The sequence below is a fragment of the Stigmatopora argus genome, chromosome 2 (assembly GCF_051989625.1).
Source record: "Stigmatopora argus isolate UIUO_Sarg chromosome 2, RoL_Sarg_1.0, whole genome shotgun sequence".
Classification (NCBI taxonomy): domain Eukaryota; kingdom Metazoa; phylum Chordata; class Actinopteri; order Syngnathiformes; family Syngnathidae; genus Stigmatopora; species Stigmatopora argus.
The window spans coordinates 17,495,598-17,521,372 of record NC_135388.1 but is presented as its reverse complement, the minus strand read 5'-3'; the positions used below and the strand labels follow the sequence as shown (position 1 = coordinate 17,521,372).

At 39.0% G+C, this 25,775-nt stretch overlaps 4 protein-coding genes across 15 annotated transcripts in view; all 4 read left to right on the top strand.

The window, feature by feature from the left end:
- The window catches only part of LOC144092608 (unconventional myosin-IXAa-like), a 77,110-nt gene extending 75,760 nt beyond the window's left edge, over window positions 1–1,350 (top strand). For all 10 annotated transcript variants that reach the window (XM_077625604.1, XM_077625625.1, XM_077625620.1 and 7 more), the window contains one exon: window positions 24–1,350. In XM_077625604.1, the coding sequence (XP_077481730.1) occupies window positions 24–505 (482 nt within the window). In that variant the 3' untranslated portion in view covers window positions 506–1,350. The remainder of the gene's footprint in view (window positions 1–23) is intronic.
- Window positions 1,351–2,942: 1,592 nt separating this feature from the next.
- On the top strand, window positions 2,943–10,604 carry LOC144067476 (secretory carrier-associated membrane protein 2-like). Of its 3 annotated transcripts, XR_013297955.1 has the most exons (10): window positions 2,943–3,141; window positions 4,080–4,157; window positions 4,240–4,326; window positions 5,362–5,491; window positions 5,572–5,700; window positions 7,312–7,471; window positions 7,567–7,668; window positions 7,792–7,826; window positions 8,009–8,126; window positions 9,038–10,604. XR_013297955.1 is itself a non-coding variant. In XM_077591295.1 (9 exons), the coding sequence occupies exons 1-9, from the start codon at window positions 3,085–3,087 to the stop codon at window positions 9,170–9,172; spliced, it is 993 nt and encodes a 330-aa protein (XP_077447421.1). In that variant the 5' UTR covers window positions 2,945–3,084; the 3' UTR covers window positions 9,173–10,604. The 3 variants fall into 3 exon arrangements, 2 of the variants coding, with proteins under 2 accessions (XP_077447421.1, XP_077447415.1); XM_077591295.1 differs by lacking the exon at window positions 7,792–7,826 and having other exon boundaries at window positions 2,945–3,141; window positions 5,365–5,491; XM_077591289.1 differs by lacking the exon at window positions 7,792–7,826 and having other exon boundaries at window positions 2,946–3,141.
- A 180-nt stretch (window positions 10,605–10,784) lies between these two features.
- On the top strand, window positions 10,785–25,716 carry bbs4 (Bardet-Biedl syndrome 4). Its single transcript, XM_077591713.1, has 16 exons — window positions 10,785–10,866; window positions 11,660–11,702; window positions 14,465–14,544; window positions 15,484–15,547; window positions 15,721–15,832; window positions 16,012–16,084; window positions 16,618–16,671; window positions 16,747–16,874; window positions 18,991–19,045; window positions 19,137–19,205; window positions 19,397–19,549; window positions 20,361–20,532; window positions 21,531–21,600; window positions 21,684–21,828; window positions 23,182–23,386; window positions 23,789–25,716. Exons 1-16 carry the CDS (start codon window positions 10,807–10,809, stop codon window positions 23,926–23,928), a joined length of 1,623 nt encoding a protein of 540 aa, XP_077447839.1. The 5' UTR covers window positions 10,785–10,806; the 3' UTR covers window positions 23,929–25,716.
- The window catches only part of neo1a (neogenin 1a), a 188,710-nt gene continuing 186,723 nt past the window's right edge, over window positions 23,789–25,775 (top strand). The window contains exon 1 of the mRNA XM_077591592.1: window positions 23,789–23,932. The gene's annotated coding sequence lies outside the window, so the exon portion shown is untranslated. The remainder of the gene's footprint in view (window positions 23,933–25,775) is intronic.

Here is a 25,775-nt window from a genome sequence, read left to right as displayed (position 1 = left end):
ACACGATTGTCTGTATCTTTCAGCGAGATGCTTGGATTTGTCTTCCCCTTGGTCTCGGCGATCTGACGGAAAAAGCCCACGACAACGCGATCCTAGGCGGCAACCCGACTCCCCGGATTCAGTAGATTCTTCCTCCAACGTTTCCCCCTACTCCTCCTTGTCTCACTTCCAGCCGTCACCTTCGCCCATCTCCAACGCCAGCCGCGGGTTTCGATTCCACTCCTCCAAGTCTCCCCGTTCAAACTCAGGTGCATCACAAGTACCTCAGTCTTCCCGCACTGAGAGTTTGAACAGCAGTCCTACATCAGAGATGGAGAGTGTGTTTGACGACAGACCGCAGTTCACCAGCCGCGGGACATTCAATCCAGAAAAAGGCAAACAGAAACTTAGGGGCAGCAAACATTCATCCCAAAGGCTCAGCCGAGAAAGTGGCGCCCACGGCAGGGAACCACCTGACATACAGCAGCAGCTTGTGTTGTACGGTAGTAATGAATTTATGGTATGAAGGATGCAACCTTGACACTCCCTGTCCTGCCAGAACCCTTACTTATCCTTTATAACCTTTCAAAGAATTACACCTAAGTGCCATGTGTAGTGTCTCCATCACCTCTTGGGGAAGCAACGTAGAGGTACAAGATGATCATCTGCTCTTCTGTGGCTGAGCCAGAACCCCCTCCTCCCCCTTGAGCTCTAACAGTGCCTTGTCAGCTCCTCACTCAGCACCAAAAATGAGATGTGGTGGTCTGGAGGACAGAGCAAAGGGAATGTTTTATTATTTATCAAGCTCAGTGAATATTCCACGACTGGAAAGCTGAAGCATCGTCCGACAAAAAAAGAAAATTCTGCAATAGCAGCGGAAGCTGCATTAAATCTCAATCTCACAATTATTAGCTGCTCTGAGTTTACAGTTCATAACAGTCAATGTACACAGTGCTTAATTGATTACTAAATGTATGATTCCCTTTGTATTTAATTTTAATGTTGGGAATTCTTAATAGCCTATACAGATATAAATATTGTACAAAGGCGGAATACCAGTTTATGCTGGTTCGTTGAAGTCAAATATTTATCTTTTTTTTTCTATTCTCGGGGGTTGAGATTTTTTTTGAGTCAGAATTACCAATTTGAGCAATTGAGACAAACTGTTCATGTGCCAAGCGCTCATGAGAAACTATACAGTTATGCTATTTTCCAGACTATACAAAAGAAATACCACCATCAAAGGGACCAAGTTAGCTGGTGTGTGCATCCTGCCAACGGGACTTGTGCGATATGGGCAATATCAGATATGTATAGAATCCTTGTATTAACTATTTAACAGCCATAAAACAACTGTAATGAACAGTACAATCTGTGTGCACAGTTTAATGAACAAAAATGTCATCCATCCCAAACCCACCCATGGCTGATTGCCTGATAGCAAAAAAAACAAATGAAATTTCCACTTTTATTCCTATTTTCTTTCATCTGTAGCCAAGCATTTCATTCCGATAAGCGGAAACTACGTAAACTACATTTTCATTACCAAATGTAAAGCAATTAACTTATTAATATGTTTTACGCAATATCAGCAGATAAATATTTCAGGGTATTTACAATAATTTCAAAAAGACGAGTTCAGCACCAACAGGGGCTGCCAAACCCGAACATCTTCAAGGCTACAACAATTGAATTAAACTCACCGATAACCTCTTAACTGTCACAATAACAACAGAAAATGATTCATCCGTGCTTGGGGTACCCACACGTTGATATCATACCAGATGTTGAGGTGAAATAAAACTTTCCTAAGTGCTTAACATCAGTGGTGTCAGACTCGGGTTGGTTCGCGGCCCGCGTTAACGTCAACTCGATTTCATGTGGGCCGGACCATTTTAGATATAATATTTAGATTTTTTTAAATAAATGGATTAAAAGAACTGGATTAAAAACCTGAATATTCCGTTTTTTATAGATCTAAAACAAGGTTTATTTTAGCTTTTTTTTAAATATATTTTTAAATTTTACAAAATGATTTTTGAACTAAAAACACAGAAAAAAAATGATTAAAAAATTACAATTATTGATTTAAAAGGGGAAAAATCAGGAAATTTAATATACATCTATATTCTTCATTTTAATTTGATCCCAAAACAGAAAGTCGGCACTCATGATTTACTTTCCCGGGCCACACAAAATGATGCGGCGGGCCAGATTTGGCCCCCGGGCCGCCACTTTGACATGGGCTTAACATTGTCTACCTGTAGGTTACATTCAGGTCCAATTCAAAAAGGAGGAAAACTAAAGCATCTTGGATGAAAATGTACAGATTCTGATGATTTTTCTCAAATGTTTGTATTACATTCAAATAGGACAAGGGTCTCAAACTTGCCCCCCACATAACATTTTGTGGCCCTCTATTTCACATCCACCTGAAGTATTAGTGTTGCTCGCTGGAATTTTGCAAACGACATTAAATATCATTCATTCATCGAACCGCTTATCCACAAGAGTTGGGCACTAGGCGGTGGACAGCCAATAGCAATCAGCTGGGATAGGCTCCAGCACCCCCTGTGACCCTAGTGAGGATAAAGCAATTTAGAAAATGAATGAATGAATATTTAAATAGTGATACATATTACAGAAAAAAGCAAATAGGTGTGTACTGTGTGCTTTGCTCTGAGTTTGTATTAAGTTATGTTTTGTTTTTGTTTTATCAGGCTCTCGTGACCTTACATAGCTTCATTTTAGCTGCGGGTTAGGTTTGACGTCAATGGTCGTCCAATCCACTTAACTTGTGAGGGACTGGAAGCGATCGAATGCGACTAGTGAAAAGTGTGTCGCGTGACAGCACGAGTGCCCCATGTGAAACGAGGTCAAAGAGACTGCAAATGGAACCCAATGAAGCAAAACATCACCAATCATGCTCGTGTAATCGATTAAAAATGACGCGCTTCCTTGCTGTCAAGTGACGTTTCTACCTGTCGAGGCACGCATGCGCAGAAGGCCACCGCGGCGCCATCAAGAGCAGCTGCCGCCAGTGTCGGATAAGGTGCCTGTGTTATTGTTATTATTATTCGCAAAAATTGACCCCCCTTCAACTCAATGGCTGGATTTGACAGCAACCCCTTCGCCGACCCTGTGGACGTCAACCCCTTCCAGGTTTAACTTTGTTTTTGTCTACTTTTCATGGGCGGAAAGACTCTTGTCCTTGGGTTTAGGGCTTTAGGCTCTTAGAGATAGGCGACCGAAACCTGTTTGGTCGGTTGCTGGGTTTGGCCCTTAACATTTTCTTTTTCTTCCCCGAACTAGCGGCACTATTAGTTAATGTAAACATGAAATTTTGGCTAGTAAAATAAAGACAGGACTAGGAAATATGCTATAATCAGTACCTGAACAGGTGAGACTTGCAACAGGTGTCGGTAGTGTGACTCCATAAAGCCATAAATGAATCAGAAAAAAAAATCCTAACTGATATCAACCACCGAGTAAGGAACATTTTTGCTTTCTTTATTCTTGTGTTATGTTCTTTTTGCTTTCATACGGTGTCATTTATGGCTATTTTTGAGTGGCTGGCATACTCGTCTTTGGTCTGTCTTTGGTCCATATTTGCGAAGGAAAGTATTTGTTTAACCCTTTGTTGGACAAGTAGTAACTATTTTTGATAATTGAAAAAAAATAGCCCAACAACAATTAGCTTCAACATACGTGGACACAACCATAATACATTACAATTTAACATAAAAGCCTGGCCTACATGACGAATGATGAAGCAATTATAGTATTTATCATATTGCTTTACATTACTTTATGAATAAATAAAATGGTTGATTAATAACATGTTGGTAAAAACGACGTTAATAAAATATAAATAGCTGAAACAAATGTACTTGTTAACAGCATAAAGTTTGAAGTAATTTTTTTGGATCATTGTTTTCTATTTCGATATTGCACAAAAGTTAATGTTGTTTGGATAACGTGACCTTCCACTGCACTTCCTCAGCACTTCCTTGTTGCTCCACATTAAATACACCCTATTGTTGTGGTTGTTAGTCAGAACTTTGACTAATAGTAGGAATACTCCATTCATTATTTTCTAGGATGTCTCAGTCACTCGAGCTACCCAAGGAGTCCTCGGTGATATTCGGGAATACAACCCATTCGCTACCACTGAAATGGTAAGTTGCACTTATGTCAACTTCTTAATTCTTTCTTGTATACATTTGGGCTAAAATCCTGTTTTTTTTATTCATTTCACAGAAGCACCACAATGACACTACCATTCCCATCTCAGCTGTTGCATCTCAACCAGCCATATTACAAACTTCCGTCGAGCAGAGCTCACAAGTGAGACAGACATCCAAACCAATGAAAAGGAAATATGTTTAGATATTAGAGTTGGGATTTTTTTTTATCTTCCTCTATTGCACCGGGGTTAAGTCGGTGCACAAATGAATAAAAATGAGAACAAATTGCACACAGGAAAGTGTGGACTCTCCAGAGATTGAACCCTCGATCTCAGAACTATGAGCCAAACGTGCTAACCAATCTGCCCTAAATTAACCATATTAACACAAAGATACAGTACAACCAAGTTATGAGCACCACGTTTGCAGGCGTTTCTTTCGCTATGGCAGGAGGTGGAACTAAAATTCCTATTCCTCCATCCATTTTACCAATCAACATATGTAAACGCTTGAAGATGCCATCTTTGCCCTGGACACTGGACCCAAATGCTACATAATGTTGGCACAAACTTTGTTCCTATTTCTTTTGTTAATTTACCATACAGAAAAGTAATATGGGAAAGCTCAAAAGTGTATCACTTTTGCATCAAAAGGTGATGCACTTTGATTGGCGCAACTTCTCCTTCTGTAGTCATTTTTTTCCTCTATCAATTGTCTCCATTGTTTAAAGACATCTCCAATGGATATCCGTGTTTTGTTTCCGAACTTGACATTTGAAATTCAGAACGAGATTTTTGTGCAATTTTATTTGTAAAATTTGCCTTAACCATTGAGAACCTTGTTAAAAGTATTTCCAAAAATATTAAATATTTTTGTTTGAATTGTTAAACCATTTTATGAACAATTGAGGTGCATATCATGCATAAAACACTCCTTTAAAAGAATATTTTAATGTCAAGCAAGGGCCATTACATCTTTGTGTTTTACATTTGTCATCCACTATCCGTGACCATTAAGCGTAAACCAAAGGTGAATTCCACTGATTTGGGCAAAAAGCAAGTTAGAATCTTGACATTTTAATAGTTTATTGCAAGGTACTTTGAGACACAACCATTTTAAGTTGTCTTGGTAGGAGTAATGCCACTTCTGGCTCCAACTGCAATACAATTGTTTTTTGTTCTTTCTGTTCACCCAGCAGGCATCTGCTGCAACCATTGCAGGTCAGGCTAATCTGCTCAAGCAGCAAGAGGAGCTTGAGAGAAAAGCAGCAGAGTTGGAGAGGAAGGAGCAAGAACTTCAGAACAGAAACACCCAGAACACTGGCGGTAAATCTTTGCAAAATTTTGAAATTGGTGAAGTTATCAAGCAAATGTTTGAGGTAACACATTATGGGTTTTGACATCAGTCACTGAGAACAACTGGCCTCCTCTGCCTAAGTTCTTTCCTGTGAAGCCATGCTTTTACCAGGACTTTGAGATGGACATCCCAGAGGAATTCCGCCGGATATGCAAAAGAATGTACTACCTCTGGATGTGTAAGTAACCTAGAACTGTCCATGTGATAAAGATGTATTTAAAGCAGTGGTTCTTAACCTTGTCGGAGCTGCCAAACCCCACCAATTTCATATGCGCATTCACCAAACCCTACTTTGGTGTAAAATAAAATATGATTTTTTACAATTTTGAGATATATTAATTCCTCGCAGCACTGATTGGCCAAGCTATGTCACGTGATCATCTTCAGCCAGTGATGGTCAAGTGGGGCATATTATCATGAATAGACATGATGAGTTGATGTGTCTAGACCTCAGCGGCAGAGGCTCCACCATGAACCTTCGATGACTAGTGCAGGGGTGGCCAAGTCCGGTCCTGTCCAGTCTGTTTTCCATGTCTCCCTCCACCAACACACCTGAATCAAATCATCGGGATCGGTATGAAGCTTCTGGACAGCTTGCTGATGAGTTGATCATTTGATTCAGGTGTGGTATAGGAGGGAGATATGGAAAACAGACTGGATAGGGGCTCTCGAGGACCAGACTTGACCACCCATGGACTAGTGTGTGTGATGTGTTGAAGGAACTGATGCAGGAGTTAAAGTTGACCTTAGAATCACAGTCCATGTCCATTTGTGCTGAAGCAATTGTATGAGGTACTGAAACTCCAGATACGGGTGGTCAGGTCCCTTTCTGACCAGTGTCAGAGGTTGGTCCGCATAGCAGTAAGTCAGATTTGTTAGGACACGGCCATCGCTGCCTTTTGTCACCAATTTGGTTTGGGCAGTATATGGAGGCCCAGCTGAGATTTTAAGGGGTCTGGTTTGTTGGCCACAGTATTACAGTAAATATTTAGAATTTTGCAGAAGTAGTCATGGTGGGTTCATTAGGCCACGAGATTCAGCTCACTGGAGTAGTTCGCAGCCTCGTGACACAGCTGGATCAGTATTTCAAAATCTGGGACCACAGTGACGCCTTGGAAAAAAAATTGAATGCTCTCTCCTGGGGGTCAGGGAGGATTTTCTTCCCAAAGTGAAGAAGTATAAGTTAAGTAAGAATCAACCGGAAGATCGACACATGCCAATTATTGAGGCACCTATGATGATGCGGACTCTGCATCGATCTGTCGTGTTAAAGAAGGAGCTGACCCGAAAGGTGAATCTCACTGTTCACCAGTTGATCCACATTCCTACCTTCACCTATGGTCACAAACTTTGGGTTGTGATGGAAAGGACAACATCCCGGTTAGGAGGGGCCAAAATGAGTTTCCTACACTGGGTGTTCAGACTAGTCGTTAGTGTCTGCTCTTCGGTTCGAAAGGAGCCAGATGAGGTGCCTGACTGGGGTGCCTGCTGGATGCCTCCCTTGTGAGGTGGGGAGAGGGAAATCTGTGCTTCCCTTCTGAGGCTGTTCCCCCTGCGACCTCGGATAAGAGGGGAATATGGATGGATGGCCATCATGTTTCGATGCACCCCTCATTCTTTTTTGTAATCCCGTTAGGATTCCTGTGTCTGACGATTTAGTTTATTTTTCATCATCAACAAAACAATGAATTATGTGTCTGTGATTTCTGTCTTGAGGTTATTTATTTTTTAAATTTGACTCTTATCTTTTTCTTATTCATGACGTCATTGATCCGGCCCATGTACGCAGTCCACAGTGCTACATTGTTCCTCAACGTGCTGGCCTGCCTGGCCTACTTCACAGTGGACGCTCAGTACGGAATCGACTTTGGTCTGTCTATCCTCTGGTTCCTTCTCTTCACCCCCGTCTCATTCATCTGCTGGTACAGACCTGTATACAAGGCATTCAGGTACACTGTTTTGGAGGGTGCCTTTTTGATTGTAGAGAAATTGTGTTGTTCTTTATCAACGAGTACCTGTAATTCTTTCTGTCTTTACTTCCTAGGTCAGATAGCTCCTTCAGTTTCTTTTTCTTTTTCTTTGTATTCTTCTTCCAAGTGGCCGTGTACATCATCCAGACTGTGGGGATCCCCAAGTGGGGCAACAGGTGAGAGATACACTGGATGGGTAATCTTCTTGATTGTGGTTTCTGTGTGGCTGAGACATTGTTTCCTTATTTGCATTTGTTGTATTGTGCCCTCTATCCTTCTCTTTTGGGTCTCTTTGACAGATTGCTGCTTTCCTCTTTAAAGGGTTCTATATTTTGTAAGTGTGTGGTTCTTTTCTCTCCCTGAGAAACTCTTGAATACACATCCATTTGTTACTCACCTGACCAAACCGCCTTTATTTTTTTGGCCAAGGTTTAACTGATAATTTTGGGAACGGTTACGTAGTGCTCCCTGCTGCTTGTACATAGTAATGTGTTCGTATTTCTCTATAATTGACAGTGGCTGGATTGCTTCCATTACCATGATCCGTGTAAACTTAGGAGTGGCCGTGGTCATGATGGTGGTGGCCGGCTTTTTCACCGTCAATGCTGTCGTGGCCGTCCTACTTTTGAAGATGGTAAACAAAACTTTTGACATCTTTACAGACGATTCATGATTTTGCAAATCACCTAAATGACATGAGTGGCTGGATTTATGCATATACTCAAAATAACCTTGAAAGGGCAAGGGACTCTTTTTGGTAATTAGAAAATACAAAACCTTTATCACATGAAGTACTTAGGGGGGGACATTACATTTTGGGTCATGAAGGCTGGAATAGTAACATTTCTTATACAAGTAGGATATACATGACCCAAAATGTGATGTCTAATTGTTGTATTATTTTTTTATTATATTAATCATTATTGCTATCTATATTTTTTAAGAATAAATACAATTATAAACGGATAAAGTATTAATAAATCAATATTAATGAAATTAAAAGCCGAAAGCCGGGCACCAAAATGATTTTTTTTTTTTTTTTATGAAATGCACTCTGGTTATGGCCCCTAATAATGGTGTCATGTTTTTTGCTATTTTTTTTCTTCAAATTTCCTGTTGTCAATGGACAAGGATAGATGTTAAATTCATTTAAAGGCCTGTTATTGCTCACCTTTTCATGCAGTTGACACCTGCCAGCGATCATTTGTGGTGCTTTGATAGTTGGGGTCCGCTATCCAAATATTATTTTGTTCACAAAGCAGTCCTCTGACGGGCATAGAAGAGCTTTTTGGGCATACAGTTGTTTTCGAATATAAAGGCCAGCCATTTCCGACGACTCGACCGTTGCGAGTGTAAAAAGAAAAAATTGTCTGCACAAGTGCTGGCTTTATCCAAACCGACACATCTAACAAACTAGTAATACAACTAATTACTTCTTTCAAGGAGTAATGCATCAATGCAAGGCATTACTATATTTTTCTTTCTTTGTAATAAATTACTTTTTAAAGTAACTAACACCAACACTGAAATGACGTATCTCTAAAGGTCCACTCAAAGTACAGACGAACAGGAGCCAGCTTCACCAAGGCTCAACAGGAGTTCTCCAGTGGCGTCATAAGCAACAGAAGCTTCCAATCTGCTGCGACGACGGCTGCTCAGGGAGCCTTTGGCAGGAACTAAAGCGTGAAACCGTTCCCTTTTTCCTGGTTATCTTTTGCGAGTCATTTCCCTGCTGCACAAATAGTAATAATGGGGAAGAAATACTAGTTTTTTGTTAAACAAGGGGAAAATGAAGGGAGCGTGGTTGTATACTGTCTATAGTAATGTGCAAGTCAAGCTGTAATTGGCTTGCACGTGCTTTGAATTGTACTCTATTGTACGCTGAGCACCCTCCTCACGATGAGAGATAGTATGGAGAATCATTTGAAAAGTTGAATTAGCTGAAGAGGCAGGGAACCTTTCATTGCAACACCACTAAAAAGCACTTTACTGTTTGACCATGATAAAGTGCTGTTAGTGTGCTATGTTTGAAAGCTTATTCAAGTTTGTTGGAGCTTGAGATCTTGTTCATTGTGATTTTGTTAGATATTTTTTTCATCGTCACTTTTAGAGGAAAGAAATGGAAAGAGGAAAGATGAGGAGTGGAGAAAGCCCTGATGAATGTATTACTGTCCTCTGGCTATTGACAATATAAAGGAAAACAGGTTTAACCTGCTAAAATGTGATTCAAACGTAAAAAAAGAGATGGCCGAAGTCAGTTTCAAAATCTCAGCTTGTACAGCGTCTTAAATGTTGTTTATAGGCAAGTTTTTATTGTCACTCTTGCCCATTTGATATATATTTTTTTGTGTATGCTTTTAATGATAGATGAAGGGAAGACAATTGGGGAGTTTCTTTTGTACTGGTGCAAATGAAGGGCGAAGCTAATTGATCACAATCCGAAATAAGATGATGTTTGTATTTTATATATTGTGATTCATTTAGAATTCCACACTTGTTTAGATTTTCAATGGAAATTTATTTATTCACTGTTACTGAGAAAATTAGACCAAGATTAAAGACATAAGGAACACAGTCATGTGTACATTTTTTAGACACCGTTAAATGTATTAAAGATGGCTTGTACTGGCTGTAAAATGCCAGAGATTATTTGTAGTTGAGTTAGTCTGTTAATTATTAGTCATTTTTTAACATTCTAGATATGGTACCTCCCCAGACTCTCTGGTAAATAGTTTTATTTGTTCTTTCAACTTTTCCATTCCTGATCAACTGACTTGGCTTGTCATTGTCATTTTCTATCCTGTTTTTCTTGCTTAAATTTATAAATGTTGAAGGTTAAATTGCGTTGATACTATCAAGGTTAATGTCTGGAAATATGAAGGATTAGGTACTTTAAAAATGTAACCTTTTCCGTTTATGAGAAGACACGTCATAGCCGAGCAGAAATTTTTATTTTTATTTTTTACAAATGTAAAATGTGTTGTATACAACCCTTGTGAGAATAAGCGGTACATAAAATGAATGTAAAGTCATTGGGTAAAGTGTTTTGATGTATTTTTACTTTTAGGGCTTCCGATGGGACAGTTGATTCAATAAATCCCAATAGAATTTTTGTTGATTGAATTGAAGTCTTGAAAATAGTTATCCTTAATGACTTTAACTATTTATTACTTAGTAATAATACTAAGTAGTACATGTACTAAGTACATACTGCTTGTATGTCGGATATGCCGCATGTAATTGGTAGACACTGTAGGGGGCGGTACCTTCCCAAAGCCCCTTCTATTTTACTTTCATCTTCCGGATTTGTATCCATGGCAACAGCCATTGGCGTTGACGACTCCAAGATGGCTGACAAGGAGCAACACACGCCAGTGAGTAAAATGTTTGCTTTCCGTTTTCGAAGTCTTTCCAATTTCAGCAATAATTGCAGCCTGTTCTAATTTAGAATTCGCGAAAGGATACGTTCGGGTTTATGATCACGATTCAAAACGTGACGACTCTTTAAGCGGATCGAAGTAGAAGCTAAGATGATTATGTCAATGCTAACAGTAACACCGTGTTTAATCTCTCTGGCTCAGCTGTACAAACAATATACATCAGCACAGCACTGAGTTAAAGAAATGTTCTATGTAGTATTTTTATAAAACCGTCGATTAATGCTATGCTGAAAAAAAAAATATCTTGGGTTTGTGCTGACTTCGTGTAGTTGTCAATCAATGGGAACATGTTCAGGTGGTGCAAAAGTAGAAGAAAAAAAGAAAAAGACAACTCCCATTACAAAAATGTTTGATGGTACAAGCCGGTGTGGATTTTTAATTCCAAAGGTTGCAATTGTATGTTATGTATTCATAATCCCGTTATTATTCTTATCTCTGGAACAAATTACCTGAGTGTCTAAGTGTACTAAGTTAAATTCTTTAAACTAGGGCTATAATATCATAATTGCCCCTATACCTCAAGTTCCATATTGTTTGACTTTTTGCTTTCATCCATTTATTCGTTTTTTTTCCTGCTTCTTCTTGTAATTGTTTTTTGTTTTAACTGTCTAATTAATTAACTGATTTAATGTGACCTATGTGTCTAATTGTATTTGGGGTTTTGGGTCTCTTGCTGGTTTTTCTATGTGATGTAAAGACATTTGAATGATGCTGTGTTGTGTTTCAGCCTCCAGTGGTCTCAGAAGGTGAAAAGTTTTGGGCACCGAAAGGTAAATTAACCGCCCATGATATAAAAACATTTGTATCTTCAATGTGTGTTTTCCTATCACATTTCGGATCATATGATCCACTTATGAGTGGTTAGTGTGTCTGCCTCACAGCTCTGAGGTCCTGGGTTCAAATCCAGATCGGTCCAACTCTGTAGTTTGCATGTGCTCCCCGCACCTGCATGGGTTTCCTCTGGGTACTCTGATTTCCTCCCACATTCCAAAAGCATGCATGGTAGGCTGATTGGACACTATAAGAAGATCCAAGATGGTGGCGCGCACAGGTGCAGCGGCTCTTTGCTCTCCAGTTTGGTGTTTTGTTTTCTGTTAGCACAACACACCATCCCTTCTGTGCAATAACTTTGGGGTGTGCAATAACAATGTGCAATATCTTGGATCGTGCAATATTTTAGAATTTACCTTGTTCGGATGTGACTTTTTATATTTTTATATTACTTATATATGTTTTTACTGGGAAAATGCACTTTGTGGAGTGGCACCACCAATTTGATTCAGGGTGTCCCCCGCATCTGGCCCGAAGTCAGCTAGGATAGGCTCCAGCACCCCCCGCAACCCTAATGAGGATAGAGTGGTTCAGAAAATGAATGAATGAATGATCCGCTTACTCTGTATGTAGTATACAATCTACTATATCTCTCTTGACATTGATGCGTGTGTGACGCCAAGTCTCCTGCAGGGGTCGCTCTCGTCCTTTTCCAAAATGGCCTTTAAATGAAAGGGATGCAAGGAAATGGAAGAAAAATAATTATACCACCAAACGACTCCATTATTTATAGTTTCTGAAATAGATTGAGACTGACGTAAAACTTTGTGTCTTAAAGTATTTTGCAAATGAGCCTAAATGAAATGGTATAAGGAACTGAGAATTTTATACATATTTACAAGTATAATTATTTAGAAAATGAGGTCAGCTCGTATCGCATACTTTCCCATACGGCTTATCATCACAAGGGTTGCAGGGGGTGCTGGAGCCTTACCCAACTAACTACGGGCACCAGGCACCCCAAATTGGTGGCCAGCCAATCATAGGGTACAAGGAGACAGACAACCATTCACGGTCACACCTAGAGGCAATTTAGAGTGTTCAATCAGCCTACCATGCATGTTTTTGAGAAATGGGAGGAAACCGGAGTACCAGGAGAAAACCCACCCATACTCTGGGAGAAAATGCAAACTCCCCACAGGAGGGTCCTGACCTGGGATCAAACCCACGATCTAAGAAATTGTGGGGCTGACGCGCGAACCACTAGACGTCCAGCACACCCAGTTGTAGTTGACCTGACTTAACTTTGGTACACCACACAATATGAAAAAGAAAAATACTTTGCTGGTACAAATTAATTATACAGTAAACTTGTGGTGGATTTATAATATATAAAACCAAAAAGCTAAAAGCTACCAAAACGGCTTCACCATTGGTGTGTAGAACTCAAATTCTGACTACATAATTACATTTGATCTGAAAATTACAAGAAGGAATTAAATGCAGAAATGACATTTTCTGGAGGCCAAACTTTATTTTCATTACATTTTGTGTGTCTTTTGATCTCAGCATGGGTTTTGTCGGCTCTTCTTCCCCATTAGAAGAGTTAAGGCGCGCACAAGCGTTAGCCTGATCAAATATACAGGAGCAAATGAAACTGCAGCATGTGTGGGGTGAAGTTTTTCAACACAAGACTATTTTAGGAGACTCCATGCTGTGCCCTCTTTCCTGGCAACTTTTCTTTGTTATTATTATTCTTACAGCACTTGCAGGAATACATGTGAAATATGTATGCCATCGTTGCACACCAGATCTCATGTAGTTGACACCGAGGAGCTTTGGCGCCACAGCTGAGAGAATATGATTGCTGTCTCAGCAGGAAGCAAGCGGATTAGGTCACTGCAAATAGGACCATTCCCAATCTTGACCAAGTGAGTGCATGCGCTTGAAGCTCATGCAGCCATGGAGAGGATTTCAGAGAACAACTTGGAAGTGGCTGCGTTTTCAACGGCAAATCAAAGCAGCACCGCTTGAAGTGCTGACAGCAAAGGAACTGAGGAGAGCTTTGTTGTAATTCGCACTATTCTTACAGAGGCGGTTCATTAATGAGATTCCTAAATGTCAGTGACAGATTTAAAGCTGAACACTGCTTTTCTCATTTCTATTAGCCCCTATAAATAGACTTGAATATAAATTGGACTTGTTTCCTTTTGAAAATAAAGATTTGCCCTTTACTGCTAAGAAGATTTGGACTGTTGTGGCCCCATTTCTAACAAACCAGCTATCGAGTCTTCTTCCTCAATTCCCCCTGCGTTCTGTCACCAGTACCTGACTAGTGAGAGGCATTGTTGCCCAGGCAACGAGCAGACGATCCTTACCTGCTGAAATGTTAGCAAGATTGAAAGTGTGGCATTGTGACTTGTGAGTTGATTGCCGTTTCTTGCGCAGCGTTAACGTCTGTAGTCTGCTGACTGTTGAATTGGGTGGTAGATAATTTATTCATCAGACAAATTAGGACTGTATGAATTGAAAATGGCCTCAAATAGAGTGAGCGGTGCTTTTCTAAGAGGGGGAAATGCTTACAAGCTGTGATTGGCAGCGGGCCATGTGGATTTGGCTCAAAGACATTCTAATGACTGCAAAAGGAGGGAACTCCTAGGATAAATCATTCAGACGTCAACAAAGACATGATGTAAATGAGAAATGGTAATCATCTTGGAAGTAGAGAATACTATTCACTTTTCTGTTTTTTTCCCTCTAGCCCCAGAGCTTCCAATAATAGAGAGGAAAAACTGGCTCATTCACCACCACTATATACATAAAGACTATGAAACCTGCAAGGTAACCCTCCCTATTTTAATGTTTTTTCCCCCTTATGCTCTTCATGCACATTGGCCAATCACAAAATTGAATATATTCGAGTACCTGCACAAGAAATAAGTCACACTAAGCACTATTTCTAATACTGTGACTCTGCAGTAGTTAATTCAGAAACCCCAAACCACATTTAAAACATGAATACTCGAGGCTCAGTAACTTTTGTGTCCTTCATGTTCTAATTCAACAAAATTCCAACAACCTAACCATACACATCTGATGTATCCCAAATTTTCTGTTTCTGATTTCTATCGAATACTCACCAAAACATATTTACTCTCTAGTTTTTTCCCAGTTAAGTTATGTTTTTGCTTTTATATTGCCACCCCATTCATTCATGTTCTGAACTGCTTTATCCTCAGGCCAGCGTAGCCCCGGCTGACAAAAATGGGCTACTGCTAATACTACTGACCTAATCTGAAATGAAGAGTAAAAGTTGTCTTTAAGGATCTGTTTCAGACTCAAAACAGTGAGCTAGAGAGTATAAATTGATCAATATAGTTGTTCAGAGAAGAAGCCTGATTTATGGATACTATTCTAACCATTTCTAAAGGAACAAACTTGGAAACTAATCTGCGCCCTCAGGTTTGGTGAAGATATTTCCACACAAGCACCAATGAATGAAACAATTGGTTGTGTTGTGTTGAGCCGTTTTGTTAAACCTAATGGTTGGGCTGATAGCTAACAACGGTTATATGGTGTGTAGCTATCCATTACCTAAACCAGAATCCATCTGTACTATTGATCTGCGGACCAAAAAAGGTAATTAAGCATCAATAAGAGAACTTGCCTTGTGTTGTATGTCATTGTCCAAAGGTTTATTGTGAAACATTTCCTTTTTTTTGCCAGTCATACCTGACCACTTGACGCTTTTACCGCTTTCACCCCACCCTGTCACTGTAGATGATCATCAAGGAGCAGTTGCAGGAGAGCAATGGACTGTGTGAATATGCCATATATGTGCAAGGTGAGCTAGTGCACACATGTAAATGAAGTAAAATATCTGGAAAATGGGATCCGCAGGATGTGCTGACATGTGACTCTTGGACCACTTACTGTGCTTTAGATGTTTAATGGAGGGTTGTTTTGTGCAGTTTAAGCTCTTTTATGTTTGTCTGTTCCCTTTTTTTCTTGCCACAGCACTAATCCTACGTCTTGAGGGCAAGATTCAACAATCCCTGGAGCTGTTTCAGAGCTGCGCTATCCTTAATCCCAGAAGCACTGACAATCTCAAGCAAGTAGCCAGATCTCTGTAAGTTAGCTAAACATGGAGAATTTTTCTAATGCTCTCAGCTTTATAAATTCTTGAGGGAAAGTTTGGAAGCCCAAGCGTGACTGCCACTGTTATTGCTGTAGGAAGGATAATAAAATGTATGTTGAGCATATTAAGAGTGTGCATTTCTCATATGGATCCTGGCTGTCTTCTTGTAGGTTCTTACTGGGAAAGCACAAGGCAGCGATTGAATTCTATCATGAAGTTGCAAGGATTAACGAAAAAGACTGGGTAAGAGACAAAAAACAGTCATGTCCTGTCAGTGGATGTGTCCCATTTTGTTCAAATTTAATAGCTAAAGTACTTTTCTACATTTGGAAAAAGTAACCAGACCCAACCTCGAACTCAACCTTGTGTCTCATTGATGCAGGCCAATATATACAAATCCATTTTACACTGATGTCTATATTCAGTTTGCTTAACCAGATGCACAGGCTTTATTGCATTTGGTTACTTAAGTACAGCGCTATGACCCCCACCCCTTTTCCCCCTCATAAGCCAGGGTAATTTCATAATACACCACATGCACGTCTGCAGGCTTGCTTGTCAAGTAGTGCCGCCGTCTTGCTACAAATATGTGCATAATTTCACTTTATGTGATGCACATTGTGCTATGGGGCTTAACGTTTTATATTGCCTGCTAAAGTTTGGAGCAATCAGGCTCAGTAGTCATGAAAGATAACTAAATATGAGTAGCAATTCAAATGTGTACTAAAGGACTAAATACTTTTGGGTTGTAAGAATTCAACTTTTCTTCACCTCAGGAAATCAGTCACAATATGGGCGTATGCTATTTCTTCCTCAAAGACTTCAAACATGTGAGTCTGCCGTCTTAAGAAATAGATTTCCAACGATTCTAAATTTAAAAGGGAATTTTGTCTTCTGTTTGTCAGGCTGAGGAGCAGCTCAACATCGCTCTACAGTTAAACAAACATGACACGACTTTCATGATGCTCGGGAAAGTCCACATGGTGGCCAGTGAAACTGACAAAGCCATTGATGTCTATAAGAGGGGAGTGGAGTAAGTTGAGCTCAAGTTGGACTCAAAACAAACAGCATACACTGAACTTTATATTTCAATTGAATGAACTTTGGTGGAGCAATGACTAGTGAGAGTGAACTAAAAAGGTGTGAAGGAACAAACATTGACTGATATAGCATGGCCTGTTATGACATGGAAGCTGAGTTCTGTTTTTGAATCTGGGAAAAAGAGAACATTACATGAAAATATGCAGATTTTCATAAATCTGTGGTGCATTCTTCCTCAGAATGCATCATCTTAGCCTGAAGTTTCATGTTTAAATTTCAGGGGTTTTGTCTAACCTTGCCAACAAATCAACCAGATGCCAGTAGAGCACATATTAGGAAACTGCTTGTATTGCTCTGTCTTTTTATAACAAAGTATTACTGTATTTTCACCTTTTTGTTTTGAAGTATGAGTAAAACAAGTGAAAAAAATCAGAATGGACGAAAACAAACAAATATAAGTCACATCAGACTTTAATTTGTGTTTGGCTTTGCCAAGTGAAAAATCACTGTTAGAACTTTATCAGCATAAGAGCATTTTAAAAGAGTTCATTTGTTGGAAAACTTGGCGTTGAAACCACCTTGTGCTGGACGTGGTGTGCCAACTGGTAGAGATTAGGCAAGACGGGGCATATTTGTACTAGAACAGGCGTGGGCAAACTATTCCAGAAAGGGCCGCAGTCGATGCAGGTTTTCAACCCAAACCATTCTAGAGGAAACCAATCTGGTCATTTACAAGTCTGATCTGTTGATTGCATTCATGTGCTGCTTGTTTCAGGAGTATCCATCCTCATTGGTTAAAGACTTGCATCCACAGCGGCCCGTGAATCTAGTGAAGTAGAATATTTGAATAGTAAGGGGAAAAAAATCAGATTATTTCTGATCACTGATTTTTTTTTTAAACCTGACCTGTTAATCTTGATGGTTTTTCATAAACACCGTTAAAAACTTCTCTTTTCAAACAGCTTTCAAGTAGTAATTTCCTTTGCCTAAAATTACAATGCAGCTTTATTTTGCTTTACAAAAAGAAAAGCTTTAAGGAAATTGATAATATAGTTTTCTGGAGATGGGAACTCCTAAATAAATCAGGTCTAACAGTATCTTTTTTTCACATCTTAACATCTTTTTCAATGGTGGAACAGGTTCAATATGAGCCAAATGTGAGTTTTCACTAAACGGGTATTACCTGACAAAATTAATTTACAAAGGAAAGGCAATAAGTAATGAGGCTACCTCATGGCCGCAAAAAAATTACCATGCGTCTGAAACTTCAATACAAATTTTACCCTTTTCCTCGTTAAAATAGCAATTATCATAATGTTAGAGTTGTGAAAGTATAAAAATATCCAACAGCTTTACTTTAATGAGCACAGATGTCCCCGGGCTAATGCAGCTTACTGACTGTAGATGAGATGAGCAATAAAGTTCAGTTATATCTTTGGTGAGTGACCGATCACAATCGCTCAATCAACCAACAGATTAATCAGTGCACCTTTAGTGGATACCCATCTTTTACTTTTTGCCACAAGTCTGTTCTTTTGCTCTTGTGGCAGCATCCCCGAATAGCAGGAGAACAGTCTAAATCACTTAGAAACATACACCTTTCATATGGCCAGCATTTTCATTTGTTTGATTTAATTTGAATATTTCCCCGTCATTTATATGCTAAAATTTACTTGTCAAGTCTGTATTTCAGACATTTCCACCTGGAGAAGTTTACATTTCTCTATTGATTGGGTTCATTTCCACCTCAATTGATATGCTGAAAATTTAAACATCAGACCTTGGTGTGCATAATTAAATTATACCCATGTCATAGTGCTCATTATAGCTGCCTCCTGGTGGCAGTAAATGAATCAATCAAGTGCTCCAGCACTGTTATTGTTAAATGAGATCCACCCGCAAAGAGCTTGATGTAAATTCTGATTTCCCCCCATTCGTTTTGCAATTAATATGCCGCCATTGCGTTGAAACCGGTCCTGATTGAATAATCAGCACGATCTCAGAATTTTAACTATGCTTGCTCATGATTAAACTGAGCCATTATAAAATGACAGTCATTGCTAAAGTGTTATTTGTTTCATTTTTTGTTGTCACATCCTCTTTTTCAGATTCTCTCCAGAGAACACGGAACTACTGTCAACCCTCGGTCTGCTCTATCTCTCTGTAGGTCAATTTTTTTTTATTGGTATCATGTATACTTAGGAGAAATGGTATTTTAGTGCTACTGTGATTGACACACTCACTTTTTTTCCAGCTTGGTAAATACCAAAAAGCTTTTGAGCACCTTGGAAATGCCCTCACATTCGACCCCAACAATTACAAAGTATGTACTACACACCCGTGCACATATGCTAGAGACTTTATGTTATTTTGGTTAGATTAACCTGCCTGATAGCATGACATTGAATAATCCCAAAATAAAAAAGGTCATTGCCTGTCAAATAGATGACGCCACCATTCTCCCTCTTTCCAGGGTGACGTGGGCTTCTTCTAATGGATTGCTTTTATTTGCAGGCCATACTGGCTGCAGGCAGCATGATGCAGACCCACGGGGATTTTGATGTGGCCATGAACAAGTACCGGGTTGCGGCATGTGCCGTGCCTGAAAGCCCCCCTCTCTGGAACAACATTGGCATGTGCTTCTTTGGCAAAAAGAAATATGTTGCTGTAAGTAGTTTTCTTCTTGGATTAGCTCTTTTCTAAACCACTCCAGGTAGTAATCCACAAAAGGAGCGTACAAACAAGAGAATGGTTTGGTTTATTTTCATCATGTTTTGGTACTTGAAAGTAGGACATTCAGGATTTTAAATTAGCGTATTTGTTTTGCAGCTATACATTTATCTGCATGCAATTTAAAGCTTTAATCTGTACATGAGACATTTTATGCTAAATTTGTTTTATGCAAATGTTCAGAAAATATATTTCATCTGTGTCTGTCTTCCCACGGCACTTCATTAAAATTAGCCAATCCCAAGGGCAGAGCTGTGTAACAATGAAAACGTCACTCAATTCAGGCTCTTTATTCATTCAGGGTAAGGTGATTGGTTGGTGCATATTCACACTAGCTATCATTTTGCAAATATCCACTTTGTTCCTGTACATAATCATTAATTCTAGTGTTAGCTACTTTCACATCATGCCCCCATCTTTAATGAAGTTGCATTTCTGAGCTATTCACAATAGAGAACTTGGCTCGGAATTAATAATAAACATGATTTTGTTATATTTGATATATTTGCTATCTGACACAATCCAACCAGATTGGGTTCTCTTTTCCTATCTTAGTTTTAAATTTCTCCCACCGTCAAATTTAAAGAAGTTTTCTTTTCCGTTTTCAACATTGACGGTCAGACCTTGACTGGTGCATTAGGTCTGCAGAGAATCCCTCTAGTTTTTCTTAATGTTATATTTTATTGAGTTACTTGTCAAACATTCAGCTTCTGACATCTATCGCATTTTTATCTTTTTTTTCTTCCAGGCCATTAGCTGCCTGAAGCGAGCTCACTACTTGTCTCCTTTTGACTGGAAAGTATTGTACAACCTGGGGCTGGTTCACCTTACCATGCAGCAGTATGCTTCTGCTTTCCACTACCTCAGTGCTACCATCAACCTGAACTCGCGACTGGGCGAGCTCTACATGCTGCTGGCAGGTAACCGCACAAAAACTAGCCGTTCCTGCAAAAACACAAGCTTGTTGGATGCTGTCAGAATGAGTTTATGACACCGCCTGGATGCATTGTGTGTTCCCTGATTTTTTAAATAAAAGCCACTTATCTTTCCCGCTTTGAATGTGAAGGCCTGTAGTTTAGTGTGGCTAATCTATGGATTTTTTATTTGTGTAAGCTAATGAGCACCATGTTTTTTTTCAGATAGAGAACCCATTGTACAATCTGTTCACATATTTATCCAATGGGCATTAGTTTAGAGAGCAAAACATGAGCAAGAGCAAACATGACATCTAAAGGCTAACATAAAACATACAGGCAACAATAAGTCCACAGTTAAAACATCAACCCTAAGGCAAAAAGTTCCAAGAATTGGTTTATAGGCGTCCCTAAAATATACCATCAAATTTCAGTCTTATCCAATCATGAGAGTCCATGAATGAGCAATTTTAGTGTCCTCAACAAGGTGACCAAAAACAAAAACAATTACCTTTCCTCCAGACCCGTCCAAAAAAAAAATCCCAAAGTTGCCCAGTTTCTGCTAATTTCACTATGTTAACAGCTAAGAGCTCCTAAATGAAATACCCAGGGTGACATATTGGTGGTGTCAATTTTCCATGAATGATCAAAATCAAGGTCAAGAGTATTTATTTGGGAAAGAAAGCATGGTTGCTCACGACTTTGGAAAGTCAAACATGTCTCATGTTTCGCAATTTTCTTGAATTTTTGGAAGCCCCTTAAATTCGGTGGAAGGAAAAGGGGAAACTAAATGTTTTTTCTTCACCAATTTTAATTGTATTTGTAGTCTTGACTAGCTTATCAAAACAATAGGTATTGCAAAAAAACTTAACTTTTCAGTTTTTTACCCCAAATGTTTGATTTTAGTAGAGTGGTTCACAAATGATAAAACATACCCTTTACGTTGCACGGGCAATGAATTCATTTTATAGGATGGCAATAAACATTTATTCTTTTGATAACAGTGGCTTTGACCAATTTGGATGACGATGAGAATGCCACCAGAGCATACGAGCAAGCTGTCAATCTGGACCAGTAAACAATCTTCTATTTTCTATTGCATTTCCTATTAATCCTCTTACTTGGAGTGTTTCATTCCTCTTAACTCTTCTCCACAGATCAAACCCTTTGGTCAACTTAAACTTTGCAGTTTTTCTCTACAATCATGCCGACAAGATTAGAGCGCTGAATCAGTACGAGGAAATGGAGAAAAAAGTCAACACACTGAGAGACAACAATAGTAGCTTTGACTTTGACCCTGAGGTACAAAATTTGCTGATGTGGTGATATCTGTTATGAGAGGAGCAATATGTAAGATTTGCACTTCAATTAGACATTAAAGAAACATGTTTTTTAAATATATCTCTAACACGATCCTCAATGGTTATGGAAGGATTTTCACATTTAAAAAGCTGTCATCTTGAAAAAGTTATTGTTTTTGTCCTGTGTGATTTGTACTATGTTGTTTACGTGCGTGTACTGATACTAAAAGTATGCGTACTTCAAAGTCAATGTCAAGTCAAAAGCCTTTTATTGTCATTATACAACAGCTGCGTATAACGAAATTAGTGGTGCTACTCCACAAAGTGCGTGTTTCCCAATAAAACATAAATAAGTAATTTAAAAAGTCACGTCTTGGCAAGGTAATTCTAAAATATTGCAAATTTCTTTATTGGACAGAAGGGATTGTGTGTCGTGCTAATGCAAGTTCAGGGCCCTGATGGCTCTGGGAAAAAACTGTCCCTGAGTCTATTTGTCCGTGTTTTGTACTTGTGTAATTGTACTACTACAAAGAGGGAGTTGCGACCAAAGACATTACACGAGGGAGTTGCGGAGAGAGAGACAGTGCCCATTATGTTCTTATGAGCAGCATCTCGCGTCCCCTGTCTGCTCGTATATCGAAATTTGTCTCGTATCTCGAGATAATCATTTGCTCGAAATTTTACTCGTATCTCAAATTGCTCGTATGTCGGGGTGCTCGTATGTCGAAGTACCACTGTATAAGTATACATGTACTAACATTTACTTGTACTGCAAATGTGTGGAATTGTACTACAAGCACATGTATTAGTCCTACTTGAATGTGTACTAGTACTGAAACTACCTGTACTAGTACTACAAACTTGTACATTCATGTGCTTACCTCCCACATAACAGTACACCAGTCAGTACAGTAAAGCTATTCATGCAATTTCTCTAGAAATTTCATTTTCTAGTTTCTGTTTAAAAGGCAACATTAGCATGTTATTGCTTGATTCGCCACTACAAAGCACTTATCTGGAAGCATAAAGGGGATGGGAAGCTGTGCGCTTCACTATGTTGATCCTGGTTGCAATACCATTTTTGGCCACCAATCTTACATATTGCTCCTTTAAAGCCTTTACCTCAGGGGTTTCTAAACTGATCCACAAAGGGCCGAAATGTGGGAAGGATTTAATTCCAACTAAATTAGACAATCTGTTGGTTTACAATTTTAATTGGTTGTTTGCAGTCAGGTGCTCCATGTTTTAGCAGAAACCTCATTGGTTAAATTGTCTGTACTGAATCGGCTGGCCCATGAGGACCGGTTTGGAGAACCCTGCTTTTAATTATTCAATTGTTGCCTCCTTGTTAAAGCTTATAGAAATGGCCCAGAAATTGGGGTTAGCACTTCAGGTGAAAGAGAGTGTGATGTGGACTAAACCGTCCAAAGACTCCAAGTCCAAAGCGGGCGCAGGAGACGTCAATCCAAGCCCGGGAGCTCCTCTTGGCACTAACCAAGCCCTAGGTCAAGCCATGTCTTCTGCTGCCAGCTACAACAAGAACATCCAGCTACCAACAAGTACGTTTGACCTCTGTAATACACAGTCAATGTGTGGTTTGAGTTTATTGATTCAGGTTAAAGCCATGTTTCTTCATCAGATTAGAGTAGGTCGGTTTCATTGTTCTATCCCCACACAACCGCTACTCTGTCAAAAACAGAAAGTTGAATTCTACAGAGTACTGACCTTAAGCTACAAAATGGCACAGCACATTCTTGCACACAATTTACTAAGTTTGCCCAATATACTTGCCCATATCCATTTCAAGATTTGCTAAATTCAGTGTCATTTTCAGAATAAAGTAACACTGTTCTGTTATTTGAAAGTGAAGTTGACAAATTAAGTAATTTATTATAGATATTATAGGAACTGCAATTTCTAAAGGATTTTTAAAAAATAACATTTTGACATTTCTTTCTCAGAGGGACCCTCCACGTCACGTGACCCTGACACAGACAGGGTTCCCAGCCCGCCCTCTGATCCACCTGGTTCCCCAGAATTTGCCCAAGCAGAAGACCCCAGACCCAAATCTTCCAAGAGAAGATCAAAGGTAGAAGAATGAAATAGTAAGGCCAATTTTCTGCCGCTTGTTTTATTTATTTTTTTAGTTTACTATTATGTTGAGAAAGGAGATATTGTGAGTGTTATAAAAATAGGCAGTGTTTTCTCCCCAGCATTCTCACTTGATCATTATATAAAGGTCTAAACAGAGGATATTGTTCAAGGTCGTTTACGAAAATGGATATCCAGGGCATTTGTATTTCCAACAGTAAAATGACTGCACCAATCATTGTTCAGTAGATAGATTTAACGGTTAGATAAATATCTTTTGTTGGGACTGAATAGTGAGTTTTATATATCGAATGCCAAGTGCATGTAGAGTAATGTATCTAATATTAACTACTATTAGTTACTAGATTGGTGATCTTTTTGGCCTGCGATTAGCTGGCAACCTTTTTAGGTTACCGCCCACTGTTGGCTGGGTTAGGCCCCAGTATCCCTGCGACCCTTGTGAGACTGAGCAGTACAGAAAATTAATGAATGAATCCACAAGGGGAAAAAAAGGTTGAAACGCTAACGGAGACTCTGATCCTTTAATCCTTTGTTTCCGGACGCTTTTAGTCGGTCTTACCTAATCGTCCTCACTGCACAGATGTGATAATCGGCCCACTTCTTCAGACATATTGTCTTTAAATCTTGTATATCTCTGTTTTCCCTTTTCATTGGATTTCTTTAGTTCTTTACACAAAGCTTTTTCATGAAGAAATTTAATTTGAATTACATCTTTGGAAATTATTGTAGAGAGAAAACAGTTGATGTGGATCAAAATATCATTTTCCCTGTTGTAGTTAAATAGAGATTTTTTTTTTTCAATAAGCTATTTTTGTCACATTTTATTATAGTATACATAGATATATTTTAACTTCAAAAGTTTTTGTTTTCAAGGTTAACATTTTGAAAGAGCCTTTTTATATTTATTTTGTTCAGTTTGAATCAATGTTTTAGTGACTACATTCCCAAAAAAAATGTTTTACAGTTCACCAGGATATAATTATATTCCCGAATCCAACTTTTTTTTTGTCTCTTACCCAACTTCAACCACTTGTGGTTCAAAAGTACATCTTTTTTAAACCCCAGTACAATGCATATGCTCAAACATGCAACTTAATTGTAACACAGAAGAGGAAGCTTAGACTGGACAAAATGAAAATATAAAATAATGCTTAGATGAAGAAAATGAAGCTCAGACTAAAGAAGAGTAACACAAATCATGCGTATTTACTACATTTACAACAATGTACCTCCATGAAATGCTAACTTAAACAATCTGTTTCTACTTTTAAGAAAAAAATCCTGCATATTTATTTTCTACTGAATTAAATGTTCCTTTGTGTTACAGTTTTACTGGCGTTAAACAGTGGCAAAGATTGTCTGATTCCTCTTCTGCCATCTGAAAATAAACCCGGTTGCTCAACGTGCACTTTATATTTGACATAGATTAACTCTCTGTTCAGATCCCCATCATGGTCATTTTAGGATTTCCATCAGGGCATCTGAAAATGCAGCAGTGCATAAGAAATAAATATTGTAATATTAACCCGACGACCATACCCAGTGGCTTTCTGTGGGTCCCCTAAGAGTCAAAAGCTCGATTTGCCTCTGTTCACAGCTATTGGTACGTTTGTAATATCTTACAAGGAATTTGCAAGTTTACAAGTAAACACAACTCATTCTTTTACAGCTTTGCTTTCAACCTATCGTGTTGCAAAATGTTTTGATTACCAGTAGCTTCTGTAACAACCCAAGATACTGATATTCAAATCAGTCCTAATAAACTCCTTGCGTCTTGTGTTTTTCGTCTGGGTTTTTGTGTTGTTTTATTCATTTCAAATGAGTCTGTTTACCTTC